Source organism: Lutra lutra, chromosome 5 (genome assembly GCF_902655055.1).
Source record: "Lutra lutra chromosome 5, mLutLut1.2, whole genome shotgun sequence".
In the NCBI taxonomy this organism is placed as follows: domain Eukaryota; kingdom Metazoa; phylum Chordata; class Mammalia; order Carnivora; family Mustelidae; genus Lutra; species Lutra lutra.
Window position 1 is genome coordinate 133,886,637 of NC_062282.1, and position 15,750 is coordinate 133,902,386.

General features: G+C 36.7%; 1 protein-coding gene and 1 long non-coding RNA gene across 3 annotated transcripts in view; one reads left to right on the plus strand and one right to left on the minus strand.

Moving 5' to 3' along the window:
• LOC125100065 (uncharacterized) lies at positions 1-8,792 on the minus strand. The gene is made up of 3 exons (XR_007127431.1): positions 7,866-8,792; positions 5,640-5,782; positions 1-44 (listed from the first exon to the last, which is right to left on the minus strand). It is a non-coding gene; the product is annotated as an uncharacterized LOC125100065 (long non-coding RNA).
• Positions 7,972-15,750, plus strand: part of SLC25A46 (solute carrier family 25 member 46) — a 21,715-nt gene continuing 13,936 nt past the window's right edge. Inside the window, exons 1-4 of one of the 2 annotated variants that reach the window (XM_047729882.1) lie at positions 7,972-8,069; positions 11,675-11,717; positions 13,304-13,361; positions 15,556-15,633. In XM_047729882.1, the coding sequence (XP_047585838.1) occupies positions 8,051-8,069; positions 11,675-11,717; positions 13,304-13,361; positions 15,556-15,633 (198 nt within the window). In that variant the 5' untranslated portion in view covers positions 7,972-8,050. Of the gene's footprint in view, positions 8,070-8,816; positions 9,240-11,674; positions 11,718-13,303; positions 13,362-15,555; positions 15,634-15,750 lie in introns of those variants that run through there. The other variant, XM_047729881.1, reaches the window with a different exon arrangement.

Sequence of the window (15,750 nt, forward strand, 5' to 3'; positions counted from 1 at the left end):
GTTTCCAACGAATAGATGCAATGATGTGTGAAAGACATCATTAGCTTTAAAATACAATCATAAAGCCCAGAGTAATGATTCGTTTTAAATTCTGTACATACGTTGGCTACGCAGCCAGTAGCTCCGGGGAGAAAGGGTTTGTAATCACTCTACTTCTTTTACAGGGCAAGAGGACACACTTGTCTCTCTGTGAGATAATGGGGTTCTGCCTCCAAGCCTCCAACCCTTGTGACCTCCCATATAGCCCTGCTCCAGGGACCCACCCACATCTGGTCAAGGGAAGGTGCAACATACAGTACAAATCTCATGAGAAGGCAAACGCATAAAGGCTTGAAGTAGAGTGATTACAAAGGCAGTGCTTTTTAGTGGCTCCTCAACGTCTAAATGTGTCCTCCAAAAACTTTGCCTGCCCCCAAATCTAAATTTAAAAAATAAAAAAAATAAATAAAAAATAAAAACAACATGATTGCTATATAAAGGTAGCTGTGTCTTCTAATCCAATTGCTATTTCTAAGCTCTTTTTACATAGGATATCTAAACCTGCCAATGTTCTCTGCAGTTAGGATAGTGAGTAATCAAAGCATCCACAGTGTTCTGCACGTACTAAGTACAAGAGGGAGAATTTAAACACAAAAGAATGCCTAATTTCTTAAAAAGATTTTATTCACTTGACAGAGAGAGAGAGAAAGAGAACACAGGCAGGGGGAGTGGCAGCAGGCAGAGGGAAAGGGAGATGCAGGCTCCCCACTGAGCAGGAGCCTGATGTGGGGCTCCAGTCCATGTGGGACTCCATGTGGGACTCAATCCCAGGACCATGACCAGAGCTTAAGGTAGATGCCTATCTGACTGAGTCACCCAGATGCCCCAAGAATGCCTAATTTTTAAAGATAGGATCCAATAAAAATAATTTAAGTCCCTATAAAATTCCTACCTATCCATGGGTGAGGAATGTCAAATATTCTACAAATGTTCACAAATGTTTCAATGGAAACATATGGAACAGTGGAAACAATATGGAAGAGCAATTCTGATCAAATTCAAAGCTAATATGCAGGTATTGTCCTGGTGAAATAACTGCCTTAAAAAAATTAATAACTTCAGGGGCGCCTAGGTGGCTCAGAGTGTTAAAGCCTCTGCCTTCGGCTCAGTTCATGATCCCAGGGTCCTGGGATCGAGCCCCACATCGGGCTCTTTCCTTGGTGGGGAGCCTGCTTCCTCCTCTCTCTCTCTGCCTGCCTCTCTGCCTACTTGTGATCTCTCTCTGTCCAATAAATAAATAAAATCTTTAAAAAAATTTAATAACTTCAAAAGAGAATTTAACTGATTCAAACTTGAAATACATCAATCCTGAATTATTTCTGTTTATAATAAGCACCAAATAAGTCTTTTGATTTTTTTTAGTATATTTGATATTTAAAACAGAAATTATTGGCCCAAACCCACAGAATGTACAACACCAAAAATTAACTTTAATATAAACTGCAGACTTTGGATGATTATAATGTGTTAGTGGAAGTCTATCAACTGTAACAAACAACTACCCTGATGGAGGATGTTGATAATCAGGAGCTATGTATGTGTGAGGTTAGGGAGTACCAGGGGGATATCTGCACCTTCCTGTTAATTTTGCTATGAACTCTAAAAATAATACTTTTTTATAAATAGTCATTTAATTCTAAAAAATGATAAAGTTTAAAAAAACAGAAATTACAATATCAGATCACAGGCTTTTCTGAAATACTTTCCTCCTAGTAGATCAGTAAGTTGAGAGTAAGAACAAAAATGAAATTGAGAAACACTATAAAAGATGTATCTCAGAAAGCAAATCTTAAGAGTGCCAACCTCACAGAATGTGTTCTAAAAAGGGAAAACAAAGACATAAATAATAATAAAGAACAGCAGGGGAAAAACCTCTTTGATCAAAAAAAAAATTTGAGACAGCAATCAAGAGTGCTTACCATATTCCAGCCATAGCAACATTTTTCTAGATATGAAACAAGGAAACAAAAGCAAAAATTAACTATTGGGGCTTCATTAAAATAAAAACCTTCTGCACAGCAAAGGAAACAATCAACAACAACAAAAAAGATAACCTATAAATGGGAGAAGGTAAATGTAAATGACACATCTGATAAAGGGTTAGTATCCAAAAATATAAAAAGAATGTAAACAACATCCAAAAACAAAAACTCCAATTAAAAATAAGCAAAAGCTATGTACAGACATGTTTCCAAAGAATATAACCAGATGGCTAAAGATGCTGAACATCACTTATTATCAAGGCAATGCAAATCAAAACCACAATGAGATATCACCTCACACCTGTCAGAATGGCTAAGCTCAAGAACACAAGAAACAAGCAGTATTGGCAAGGATGGGGAGAAAAGGGAACCTTGTGCACTGTCAGTGGGAGTGCAAACTGGTGCAGCCACTGTGGAAAATAAGTAGGATGCTCCTCAAAAAATTAAATATAATACTACCCTATGATCCAGTAATTCCATTTTACATTTCCATTTTAATTCCAAATTACTGGGTATTTACCCAAATAATATGAAAACACCAGTTTGAAAAGATATCTGCACCCCTATGTTCATTGTAGTGTTATTTATGATAGCCAAAGTATGGAAGCAGACCAAGTGTCCATCAATAAATGAGTGGATAAAGAAGGTGTGATGTATATATCACATTATTTGCATATAATGGAATACTACTGAGCCATAAAAAAGAATGAGATCTTGCCCTTGCAACAATATAGACGGATCTAGAAGGTATAATGCTAAGTGAAATAAACCAATCAGAGAAAGACAAAAAACATGTGATTTCACTCATATGTGGAATTTAAGAAACGAAACAAACGAAAAAAGTAGAAAAAAGACAAACAAACAAAAAAAGACTCTTAAATATACAGAATAAATTGATAGTTACCAGAGGGGAGGTGGATGGGGGCGATGGGTTGAAATAAGGAAAAAAAAAAAAAGGAGTGCTTACCATACTCCAAATAAAATGAGTATGGAAAGACTGCAGCACATAAACATAACTAAATTTTTTTTAATTTCCTGAGATCTAGAAAAAATACTAGAAGCATTAAAAATACAAAGTGTTAAACAGATTACTCACAACAAAAAAATGTTGGATTAAAAACTCTTCACATTTAAAAATCAGCGGATTCTGTAGAGCATTCCTAAAAAAAGTAGCTCGTCATGAATTCTATATGGAAGACAGCTAAGGGCATGTTTATATAAGGGAGAATCCACAAATTCTTCTCCTACTCCTCTATACTTCAAGATGAAACTATTCAAACCACACAAAGAGCACACCACTTAGACATTAATCAAAGTTAAGAACTCAAAAATGCAGAAGTTGTGACTGGAAACATCTGATGTTAAGCTCTGAAACCAGATATACCTAAACAATTAATTTTCCCTTGGCCACAAAATGAAAAAGACAAAAAAATTTTTTGAAAGAGACATGTTTTTAGCTTTTGTAATCCAGATTCAACTAAAGAAGTGTGAGAAAGGAATAGGGGCAGTCCTCAATTTTCATAAGGACGTGTAAAATAAAGATGTTACACTATTGTTACGTGGAGGAATTCAGTTAGATCCAAAAGTCATACTGTACACTAAATGATGGATCTCAAAAAATAGAAATATATAACATGTTTTTGTAAGCAAACACTTAGTGACATAAATATAGACCTTGGCAAGTAGAAACCATGAATCACTGAAGGAAATATTTCATAGACTATAAAAAAAAATCTAACCTCTTAAAGTTACCATATAAATTATATGTGAATACATTTCAAATCCCACAGAGTGAGTGTGTGTGTGTGTGTGTGTGTGTGTGTGCGTGCATGCATGTGTATGTTTTAGAAGAATGAGAGTGAAGAATGAAACGTTTTTTTAAGTTCATTTGGAAGAATAATGGGCAGATTAGCCAAGAAAATTACAAAAAAGAAGAAAGGATGTGAGGGTGTGGCTTAATACATATTAAAACTTATTGTGAAAATTTTTTCTTGGTCCATATATACATTTGAAATAAATAATTTCAATATCTTCAAATTCCATCCTTGAGAAAATATACAGCTGCATCATGGTAGCTAACAGGGTGACTTGCCATAGTAGTGCTTAATAAATATTGCTGGGTGAATTCCTGCATAAAAATGTAAATGATTTGGGGCGCCTGGGTGTCTCAGTGGGTTAAAGCCTCTGCCTTCGGCTCGGTCATGATCCCAGGGTCCTGGGATCGAGCCATGAGGCTCTCTGCTCGGCGGGGAGCCTGCTTCCCCTCTCTCTCTCTGCCTACTTGTAATCTCTGCCTGTCAAATAAATAAAATCTTTAAAAAAAATGTAAATGATTTTATCTGGTGAGCTAAATTCAGTTTATGAATTTCTGAGTAAAATATTAATATAAATGAATGACCTGCTTCTTTTGTACTTTAGCAGGTCATATCATTTTTTGCCAATTCTTGAAGACTGTCAAAATAATCTATATTCTTCACTTGTATTTCAACTTAAGTCTGACTGAATAATGACTGACCTTTTAAAAACACATACTAAGCTATTTCAGGACTATAACTATTTCTATCATATGAGTTTTTCCAAAGCAAACTAATCCTTCAAATTGATTTACTAAAGGAAAAGGCAAAAAGAAATTATCCATATTTTTCTATTAATAATACAATTTTGTGAAATTTTTCCTAATTTTTTATATTCGATGCCTTCAGTATACTCCATCCACTCATTGTTATGCAATAGTTTAATTGTGCTTGTTTAAAAATATGAACACAAATTGTTCGATAACCTCCCTTTAGAAGATGGAGCCAAATTCTTTCTACTTAGTGTTGGCTTGGATTTAGTGACTCACTTCTAGAGATTAGAACGTGACAGAAGTGATGAAGTAGAATTACGTCATAAAGACAGTATAGGATACTCCTTGCTTTCTCTCAAATCATTTGCTCAGGGAAAAAGTCACCTGTCACTTTAGAAGGACACTCCAGAGTTCTATGGAGAGGCGGTCCTGGGTGGCTTAGGTCAGTTAAGCATCTGACCCTTGATTTCGGCTCAGGTCATGATCTCAGGATTGTGAGAGTGAGCCCCGAGTCAGGCTCTGTGCTGGGTGTGGAACCTGCTTAAGTTTCACTCTCTCCCTCTCCCTCTGTCCTCCTCTTCCCTTACCCTCTCTCCCGCTCAAGGCTCAAGCTCTCTCTCTCTCTCTCAAAAGAAAAAAAAGTTCTATGGAGAGCTCTATGTAGCAAGGAATTAAGACCTCCTGACAGCAAATCAGCAAGAAAAGGAGGCATTGTTTCCACAATTAACTGAGTGAATTATCTTGGAAGTGACTCCTCCAGTCCCAGTCAAACCCAGTTAAGTCTAAAATAACTGCACCTCAAATTGAAGTCTTGACAGCAATGTCATGAGAGACACAGACCCCCCGTGCATGCCTGAAACTGTGATAGTACCAAATCCCACATACGCTTTTTTCTTCCTATACATACATTCTCATGATAAAGTTTAATTTATAAATTAAGCACAGCAAGAAATTAACAACAGTAGTTAATAATAAAATAGAACAATTACACTGTAATAAGAGTTTTGTGAATGTGGTCTCTCTCTCAAAATATCTTCCTGTCCAGTACTCACCCTTCTTCTTGAGAGGATGTGAGGTGATAAAAGTCCTACATGATGAGATAAAGTGAGATAAATGCCATAGGCATCGTGATGAAGCATTAGGCTACTATTGGTCTTCTGACTATACTTCAGAAGGAGGATCATCTGTTCCTGGCCTGCAGTTTACTGTGGGAAACAGAAAAGCAAAGGCAACTGAAAACCTGGGAAAGGGAAACCATAGATTAGGAGGCACTTCTCTACTGTCTCCTAACTGAGCCACTTACAGTGGTCTACTCAATAGAGGCTTCCACCTTTGCCCCATAGGGAAGTCACATTGGTCCTTCAAAAACTTCATTAGGGTCATCTCATTCCTCATCTCAGGAAAGCCCTGCTAAATCTGTCCCGTATTCTCTTTCTGCTCTCAGTGAGCCCTTGCTCACTAACTACCTAGCTTGTCACCAGGACTTTACACTTACTTCTGCCTTGAAAATGTTTCTTCCAGATATTCACACAGGGCTCATTCCTTCACTTTATTTAAGTTTGTTTAAAGATATCTTCCTCACAGAGGACATCCTTGACCAACCAATCTAAAAAACACTGCCTCTACCACTGACTTGATTGTATTAAATATATCATGTGTCATTATTTGACATTGCATTATGTTTGTTTCATTATCTGACATGATTTATTTATCTATTAGTCATCTCCTAACTAGAATATGAGTTCTAACAATGCAAGGACTTTGGCTTATTTATCATTCTAACTTCATTGCTTAGAACATTAACTGTACGGAGGATAGGTGATCAATAAATATACTTTGCTTAAAGGACCATATAGAGAATCATTTTAATTAATAACTAATGGATAATCACTTGATATTTGGTATCCTGACAATTTTTCCTGTTACGAGCAATTATGTCATGAACATGTGCATAAGTAAATATATATACCTTATATTTGTTTCCTAAGATTTAAGAGTCAAAGATTATCATTTTTACAGTTTTTTAGACATTTTGTCAAATAGCCCTCCAAGAAAAAGTTGTTATATTTTATGCCACACTAGAAATGAATGACAGCCACTTTCTTCTCACATTGCATGACAATGTACATTTTCCCTTTTAAACATTGTCTTTTAAATAGGGAAATATAGCTATTAAGTTTTCCTTTCTTCAATTATTGGCAGACATTTTTTCACATAAAATGCTGAGGCATTTATTTTATTTCAAAACGGTGGGCATTTTTTTTTATGACTTGCCTCTTCATGTTATTTGCTTATATTTCTACTGACATTCCCTTAATTATTGCTAAGAGCTTTTTTACAATAAAGTGACTCATTGTCTTTATCATGTTAAAATGTAGTTTTTCCTAGTTTGTGATTTTTTTTTCAATTTTGATTACTATGTTTTCCCTTATTTATTTGCATACTGAAATTTAAATTTTATATAGTCAAATTGATTAGTCTTTCCATACATGGTTTTTGACATTTCTGTCACTTTTAGAAAGTTTGCCAACTATTTGAAAAATAACCCCTTATTATTTTCTCCCAATATTCAATCTTTTTAAAAGTAAAGAAAAAAATACAATTTATTGTAGCTGGAATTTATGTGGGGGTGAGCTGTGAGGAGGGGCTGTTATTGTTTCCTCCCCTCAACTGGCAACCCTGCTGTCCTTCTTTTACTAATTCACCTTTTCTTCATTGATGTGGATGAGAAATTGTGAGATGCTATGGTTTTTATATTAAAAGTGCACACATTGGGGCGCCTGGGTGGCTCAGTGGGTTAAGGCCTCTGCCTTCAACTCAGGTCATGATCCCAGGTCCTGGGATCGAGCCCCACATCGGGCTCTCTGCTCAGCAGGGAGCCTGCTTCCTCCCCTCTCTCTCTCTGCCTGCCTCTCTGCCTACTTGTGATCTTTCTCTCTCTCTCTCTCTCTGTCAAATAAATAAAATCTTTAAAAGAAAAAAAAAATGCACACACATGCATAAACACAGGCCTTTCTCTCCTTCTCCTTTTAAGAAACAAGTTTAGGACCTGAGCCAAATGCATCTTTAATTCAATCATTTCTAAGGAACAGAGAAATATTTTGTATTGCCATGCTCAGTAATTAATTTGATATTAATTTGGTATTAGTACTTGAGTAATACTGGATACTATATATATATATAATATAATATATATATAATATTATATATCTAGTAATACCAGATACTCAATACCCAATTGTATTGAGAGACTCAATACAATTGCCTAAGCCACATACCAACCCAATGAATGACGTTATCGCTTCAAAGAAAGGGTCGCGTCTGGTTGATTAAGAATCGTGTGTCAAGATTCTCTTCTGAAAGCCCTCAGAATCCTGGACGTCCAGTGGGGAAGTAGGGACACAGGAAGAATCCATGGAAGGCTCGATCGAGTCTAGGGAGAAGGACTTTGCCCGAAGAGCCCATGGAGCCCATGAAAACAGGTAGTAAAGGACTCTGTTCAGAAGTCCTCTTAGTTGTTCAACTAGGATGTCAATCTTGAACAGTATCACTAGACTTTAAAGACACTAAGTGACTTAGATGCACCAGGAAAAAGAAAAAATTACAACTGTTTGTAGCCTCGGAAAAGCAAAATGCTTAATTCCTAAATCCTGAGAGCAGTTTACATTCGTGGGGGAGCGGACGGGGAAAGGAGGTTTTCTCCACAGACGGTCTTTTGTAATGCTTGCTCTAGCTGTCCATAGTACCTTTTAGTTCACTGGGCAGAACCAGCTCTCTCAATAGAACCTAGCTAAAACTCTAAGTGCGGGAGGCAAAGCTACAGAGACGTTACCAACACCCCGCAACTCTAAAGTCTAATCGCTGCCTTGCAGCGGGCGAGGCACTAGACCAGTGAGGAAAAGAGAAGACCTAGATCTGAGGCCTTTGAGTGCAGCCCGACATTTCTGGCTGAGATTCAGTTAGTCAGTTCCACCGACGCCTCACGTCCCTCGATAAAACGTCTTTATTCGACATCCGCTTATCCAGGCTGTCCTTCCCACCCAAGTTCCCTTGGCATCTCTTTGGTACAATGTTCCATTAACCCCACAGTCATTTTTCCACCTCCTCCAGACAGCGATTTTCTTGAAGGATTGGTCCTAGGTTACCGCCGCGTCTCCGAGGCAACGCTCTCTCTCACCAGACCGCCGGAAAAGGTTGTGATCACGTGCTCGCCGAACTTCCGGGTTTGCAACGTGACTTCCGGTTGTCAGATCGCTCCAGACGCGGCGGGGGGCCGGGAAGGAGCGGAGTGGCTGGAGGTCGCGGTGGCCCCAGTGGTCGTGGGCTCCGGGTGGGCTCGCGTCATCCTGCCCCGTCTGCGATGCATCCGCGGCGCCCGGACGGATTCGATGGCTTGGGCTATCGGGGCGGTGCCCGGGATGAGCAGGGTTTTGGAGGCGCTTTCCCTGCCAGGTCCTTCAGCTCCGCGTCGGACCTGAGCCACTGGGTGACCACTCCCCCAGACATCCCCGGTAGCCGCAACCTGCACTGGGGCGAAAAGAGCCCGCCCTACGGCGTACCCGGCCCCTCCACCCCGCTCGAGGGCCCCGCGGAGGAACCGTTTCCCGGCGGCAGCAGCGGCGGCGGCGGCGGCGTGCCGGGACAGAGCACCGGTGAGGGACTTGGGAGCGAGGCAGGGGTGGGTGGAGTGGCGGGGCCGCGGCCCGCGGCCTGCAGACCGCGGAAGCCGCGCCGAGGGTCCCGCCTCCGGTGTCGCTGGACCTATCGCGCGCCACACCCTTTGCCCTCCTTTCGTCCTCTGCCCTTGCAGCGGGCCTGCTCCCTCTTCCTTGCACAAACCTTTCCTCCCGGATCACCTCGGAACAGACACCTGCCTTAGCTCTGGGCTGCGTGGTAGGAGCTTCGAAGGGGTTTGGTGTGTGACATCCCCTGGCCTAAATCAAGAAGGAAGGAAATTGGATTATTTGTTGTTTATTGGGAATTATGTGAACAATACCTAGTTCACTGACACCATTATTGCCTTGAATTAATAATGGTAGCTTTGGGTTCTGTAAAGTTTTTCAGCATTGGCAGGCTTCGATTCAAACCTGACTCTACCACTCTCAAAAGCTAAGACATTTTGTTAACCTCTGAGAGCCTTGCGTCTTTTCACCTTTAAAGTGGCTAGAAGAATAATTCATAGTTTGTTTTTGTTTTTTTTTAAGGTTAAATAAAATGAAGTGTAAGTAATGCCTTGTATAGTATGGAGCATATAGTAAGCTAAAAAAAAATATTCGTTTCCTTCCTTTTCTCTTTTAATCATAGGAGTTTTGTCTGTTTTCTAGACTCTCAAACTGTACTCCTATATTTTCCCATTGCCTATTTCTCACCTAAAAACTCCACTAAGAAGTAAAAAACACTGAGACAATGTCAAGACGTTGGAATCAGGACATAATTATTCACTGTAGAATGTCAGAAGACCTGTGTTTTAATTATAACACTGTGATCTAAATATTCTCAACTTTTTGTTTATTCACAAAATGGAAATAATCACTGCCTCTTCCCATTTTGAAATCATGAGAATAATAGACTAGACCATTAAATATTAAGTATATTCTAGATGTGTTCATTTGCATTTATTTATGTGTACTTGGAAGTACAATAATTTTTATTTGATTTAACTTGGAGGAATAAATTTTAAATATCACCTAAGAGCAAATGAGGAGGAGGAGGAGGATCTTACACAGTGTTATACAGTTTGTTTTTTCACCCTCTCTAGTTTTCTTTCTGTGGTCCCAAAGGAGTACTGGAAAGTTAAAAGTAATTCAAAATGCATATATGATTGCTACACAGTTAACTTCTTAGGCAGTAAAGCTGATATTTTTATCTTTTTATAATTTGTGCTTTAGTGGTTAGAGTGAGGAGGAACTCTTAAAACCAGGGGATGTTTGCAGCAGTTAAGAGGTTGGCGGTGGTAATTTTGCAAGGAGAATTGAAGACTGAGAGACTTAGTTAACTTACACAGTTAATAAACCTTTTTAACACTTTGCAGAAAATATCACTGGCATTTTCTGTTAATATACATGCAAAAAGGGAAAAGCTGAAAGGAGGAAAGTATCTTAATTGGCAAAAGAACCTTCTATCTGGCTTGTACATTTTTCAAGGCAAGGGTTAACAAAATAGTTTCCCCAGGGACATGTTTACATGGCCTTATTCTGACTGTAAGGAAATAGTGACAGTATGTGAAAGAGCTGAGAGAGAGAAAAGAGGAGGAGAGGAAAAAAAATTATCCCTTGTGAATATTGTATTATAGTAGAAATGTAATGTCTGGCCCCCTGAGGTTGTGGTATTTCACCATCATGATTTTGAGATTTTTAGCCAAGGAGAAATTCTTTTATTTGTTTTGACGTATGCATAGGAGTGTTTCCAGCTGTAAACTTTTCTAATAAGACAATAGAAATGCCATCAGGAGTACTGCGTATGTATCCAGTAGCTTCTCACAGAGATCTAACTAAGCAGTTACTCTCAAAATATTTAAAACTTGTCGAGAAGCGAGCCTCATTTAACCATTTTGATTACCCTAAGTACTCTTTCGATTTAATAATTTTGAGGTGTCTTTACTTGCAACTGTTCATTTAACATAGATGTTTTCCATCAATAACAGCAAATGACTAATTTTACAAGATAGGAGGTAAAGTTGTTGGTTAAAAAAATTTAAATTGTTTGTATTTAGAAGTTGAAAAGTGGTTATCCTTAGTTTCTACCTGCAGACATGTTTGATTTGGCCCACAGTTTTGTAATGCTTTTTAAAATAGTTGCTGGTATTTTAAATTTAAAATTTAAAATTTACATTTAAAATGTAAAAATGACAATATCTCTTTAGAAAAATAACAGTTTAGAAACACTGGGCCCACAGTCCCACATGTCAACAGTGAATTGGAGCTGAAGACCAGGTCTGTCTTGCAGCTTCCCACAGCTTCCCTGGCCCATATCAGAATTTGACTCTAGGACCTAGAATTTAAATAAATATCATGTTAATAAAAGAAAAAAAATTTTTACAGTAAACCTAAATATTGGTTATGAGTAATATTATTTCTTCCTGTTTTAGAGCAGTTGAATAGATTTGCTGGATTTGGTATTGGCCTTGCAAGGTAATGTTTTTTTCTAATGATTTTTAATTGAAGTTTTTATTTAAAGTATTTTATTCAGAATGTTTTAATATAAGATATTAAATGATTAGTATTGCTTCCTTTAGATTGATTCTTTGGAGCAGTAGATTAAATGTTGAATAATATTTTGCAGAAAAAGTTATTTAAAATCTATAACTTGATTTTTTTTTTAGTAAGGATAGAGAATAGTCATTCAATTTATAACCACAAAATAATTTTACAAGTTATATTTTAATAACTTTCATGTGTCTGCCCAAAAAAATCTGATCTAATCCCCCCTCTAAGAGAAAGTTATTTGCATTGAACCTTCCCCTAAACATTCTAATTGTAATATGATATTTAACAACATGGAGTCTGGGTTTTGCTTACAATCAGCATTTAATGACCACCATTATTTTTTTTATTTTTAATGATCATTTCGTGGGGAAAAAAACCTCCAATTTTGATTATGTGATCTCTAATGAATATTATTTCAAAATATATCAGAATTCCATAAAGGGTTATGTTGCATGCCAGGACAACTCATTGTTTTAAAATTTTAATCAAGAAAAAAATTATCTTATTTGCATAAATAAACCTGAGAGTGTTACTGTAAATAGGAGCATAATTGTGAATTAAAACTTTCCTTTTGCTAGAATTAATTTTTCTTTAGCCTCACTGTTAAAAGCTGTTGTTCATTTGATACTTTATTTATTTATTTTAAGGGTTTTTTTGTTGTTGTTGTTGTTGTTTTTAATTTGACAGAGATCGCAAGTAGGCAGAGAGGCAGGCAGAAAGAGAGGAAGGGAAGCAGGCTCCCTGCCAAGCAGAGAGCCCGATGTGGGGCTCAATCCCAGGACCCTGGGATCATGACCTGAGCCGAAGGCAGAGGCTTTAACCCACTGAGCCACCCAGGCGCCCCTGATTACATTATTTATATGTGTATATGTATACTCCCTGCATGTGCTCTCATGCTTGTGCAGCTGTCACTGTTAGTATGTAAGCCTGCAATTGTAATTATTTTGTAGGGAATGCTTTCAGAAGAAATATTTGATATCCAAAATAGTAGTCAATTAATAGTTATTAAAATCCTTATAACTTAATCCCTAATAACTTAAATGCAATGTACATCAAAACTAAAATTTATAGAAGGTGGTTCATGAAGAACAGATGACTCTTCTGATAGGAACTTTGTTCATAGGATATCTTCTGAAAGAAATGGAAAGAAGCATTTAAGTTGTCTAGGAAAGGAGTTTCCCATTTCAGGCATGGAGCTATAGTTTCATCTTTAGAGTACATGTATTACTATTTTATGTTACTGCCCTTGCTTACCAGTTTACAGATTTGGCTTTAATTCTTTTCATATTGAATTTTGTTGTTCTTAGAATGATTTGCAAATATATCCAGACAATTTTTAACTGTTAGAATGGGAAACAAAATAATGCATGATTCTTCAAGCAAGAATAATTTCAGATACATATTTGTTGTAATTTAAGTTTTGGCTATTATGTGTGTGTGTGTGTGTGTGTGTACACAAAATATATATATATTAATTATATATTTTATATATATAAATTATTCTTTTATAGCCTCTTTACAGAAAATGTACTGGCTCATCCTTGCATTGTTCTACGCCGCCAATGTCAGGTAAATGAACTTTTCTGTTACCTTCTAAACAATAATCCTTACTCTGATTTAAAATACAGAACTCAGATCAATGGCTGAAACTGTATAACTGTTACTCCATGTGAAATGTACCAGAATCTACAATAGATCAGTCTCAAACTTTTTGGTGTTGAAAACTCTTATATCATAAAAAATTTTGGTTTTGAAAGAAAAAGGTCTAACCTGATAGGCATATGTATTGAAAATGAAATATTTTATATCTTTTTCAGATAATTGGCAGATTTTCTTCTTTTTTACTTCACCAAAACTTAATAAATAGTAGTATATTAAAGGTTATTTGCAGTGAGAAATTTCAAACCATGTGAGTTAACTTTTTGTACTCTCTTACATTAAAATATTGATCTATATATGATTCTATAACATCATGTGTTGATTATTGGAAAAATATTGGGACGCCTAGGTAGCTCATTTGGTTAAGTGTCTGCCTTAGGCTCAGGTCATGCTGGTTCCTGGGATCAAGTTCCACAACTGGCTTCTTTCTCAGCAGGGAGCCTGCTTCTCCCTCTGCCTGCTGCTCCCCCTGCTTGTGCTCATGCACGCTTGTGTGCTCTCTCTCTCTCACAGATAAAAAAATCTTAAAAAAAAAAAAAAGAAAAATACTGATTTACTGAGTTCTGTAGATCTTCTAATGTTAAGACATTTGATTATATAGTACTTTTAAAAATTGTCATTAAATCACTACCAATCCCGCCAGAAAAGTGTTTCAGTATTGGAAAGTTCTTCATGGTAGATACAGTTTTTTCAGAATTCTAAATTTTGCTTGTAAAGTCAGATTTATCATTAGCATCCCATAATGCCAGTTATGGACTCATCCCATGACCCATGAGATGACCTGAGCCAAAACCTAGAGTCATACATTTTGTCAACTGAGCCACCCAGCTGCCCCTGCATGTTTTTCTCACATGTTAATAACTGTAGTTTGGTAGTCAGTTTTTGCAGAAAAAATGGTGTTCCATGAAAAAAGTAGCTAGTTCAGCTTGCAGCTTCATCAGACAAGTGCTTTTCCTCACAACAGCAGTCTTACTTCATTATGTAACACACAGAATAGTAATTACAAAGATGTATACTTAAGAATCAACATTTTATAAAATTAATGCATTTTACTGTTTCACCAAGACATTCTTAAATGGAAGTGGCTTTTTCCTCCTTCCAAGTGAATGGGATAAAGAATATAATATGTACAAAAATACAGTTTGCTGCCAGCTATCTTGAGTCATGCTAAGGAGTAAGCAGTTTTAGCCACCATTGTTTTGCGCTATTTTTGAAAATGTCAACACAATAAAAAAGACAAGTGATGCCTTAGTATCATTAAGAAGATAATTTTAAACTTGTAGATCCCCCGAATGGCCCCATGGATTAAGTGGACAACACTGTGGTAAAAGCTTCCATAATCTAACTTAGTCTTCTTTGAAAATTGAGTTAGAAAATATATAAATAATTACAAATTAAGCTGCTCATGCTTCAGCACCCAAAAAAATAGTCATTAAAAGCACGGATAGTGCAGATAGCCTAGAATAGTGGATTTCAGACATGTATTCTACAAAGCAACAGTATCACATTGTGATTCAGTGTGTACATCTATACAAGTAACTTAAATGTTTTATGAAATAATGGCATTAGAATGTGTGATGCATTCTGATACTTTCTTTTTTGTTATTTTACAAAATATTACCCCCTTTACTGATTTCATAATTTACCAATTGTTTATAGTTTACAGTGTAAAAAGGGCTTGGTATTGGGAGACATGAATCTCCCATTCCCTAAGTTCTTCAGTGGCTCCTGTGTATTCAATGGCATGAATGTTTGGCTACACCAATGTAATTCTAGTGTTTATGGAAACATAAATGTCAAACAGCTTGTCCTTCTTTATTATATATTCTGCATTACTGTATATATTGTGCATGGGTCTTCTGTGTTGTGTGTGTGTGTGTATATATATGTGTATATATATATATATATATATAGCCATATATACTGTACTTTTAATAAGTTATTTAAATGTACTTTTAATAGTAGTAATTTTGTTCAGAGTAACTTCTAATGACTTTAGAATTGGACTTTTGTTTATGCTTTGACTCCTTTGTATATCTTTGATGACATTGTTATTTCTTGACAAAACAATAACAAAAATAATTTACAACATAATCTTTCATAGGTTAATTATCATGCTCGGCATTACCATCTCACTCCGTTTACAGTCATCAATATCATGTACAGCTTCAACAAAACTCAGGTGAGAATTAGTCTATAGGTTCTATTAAGATTATTTATAATATAAGTACCATATGGTCTTAGTGGTAATTAAACCAAGAGTAATTCCTTTTAATTTAGTTAACAAAAATATTTTAAT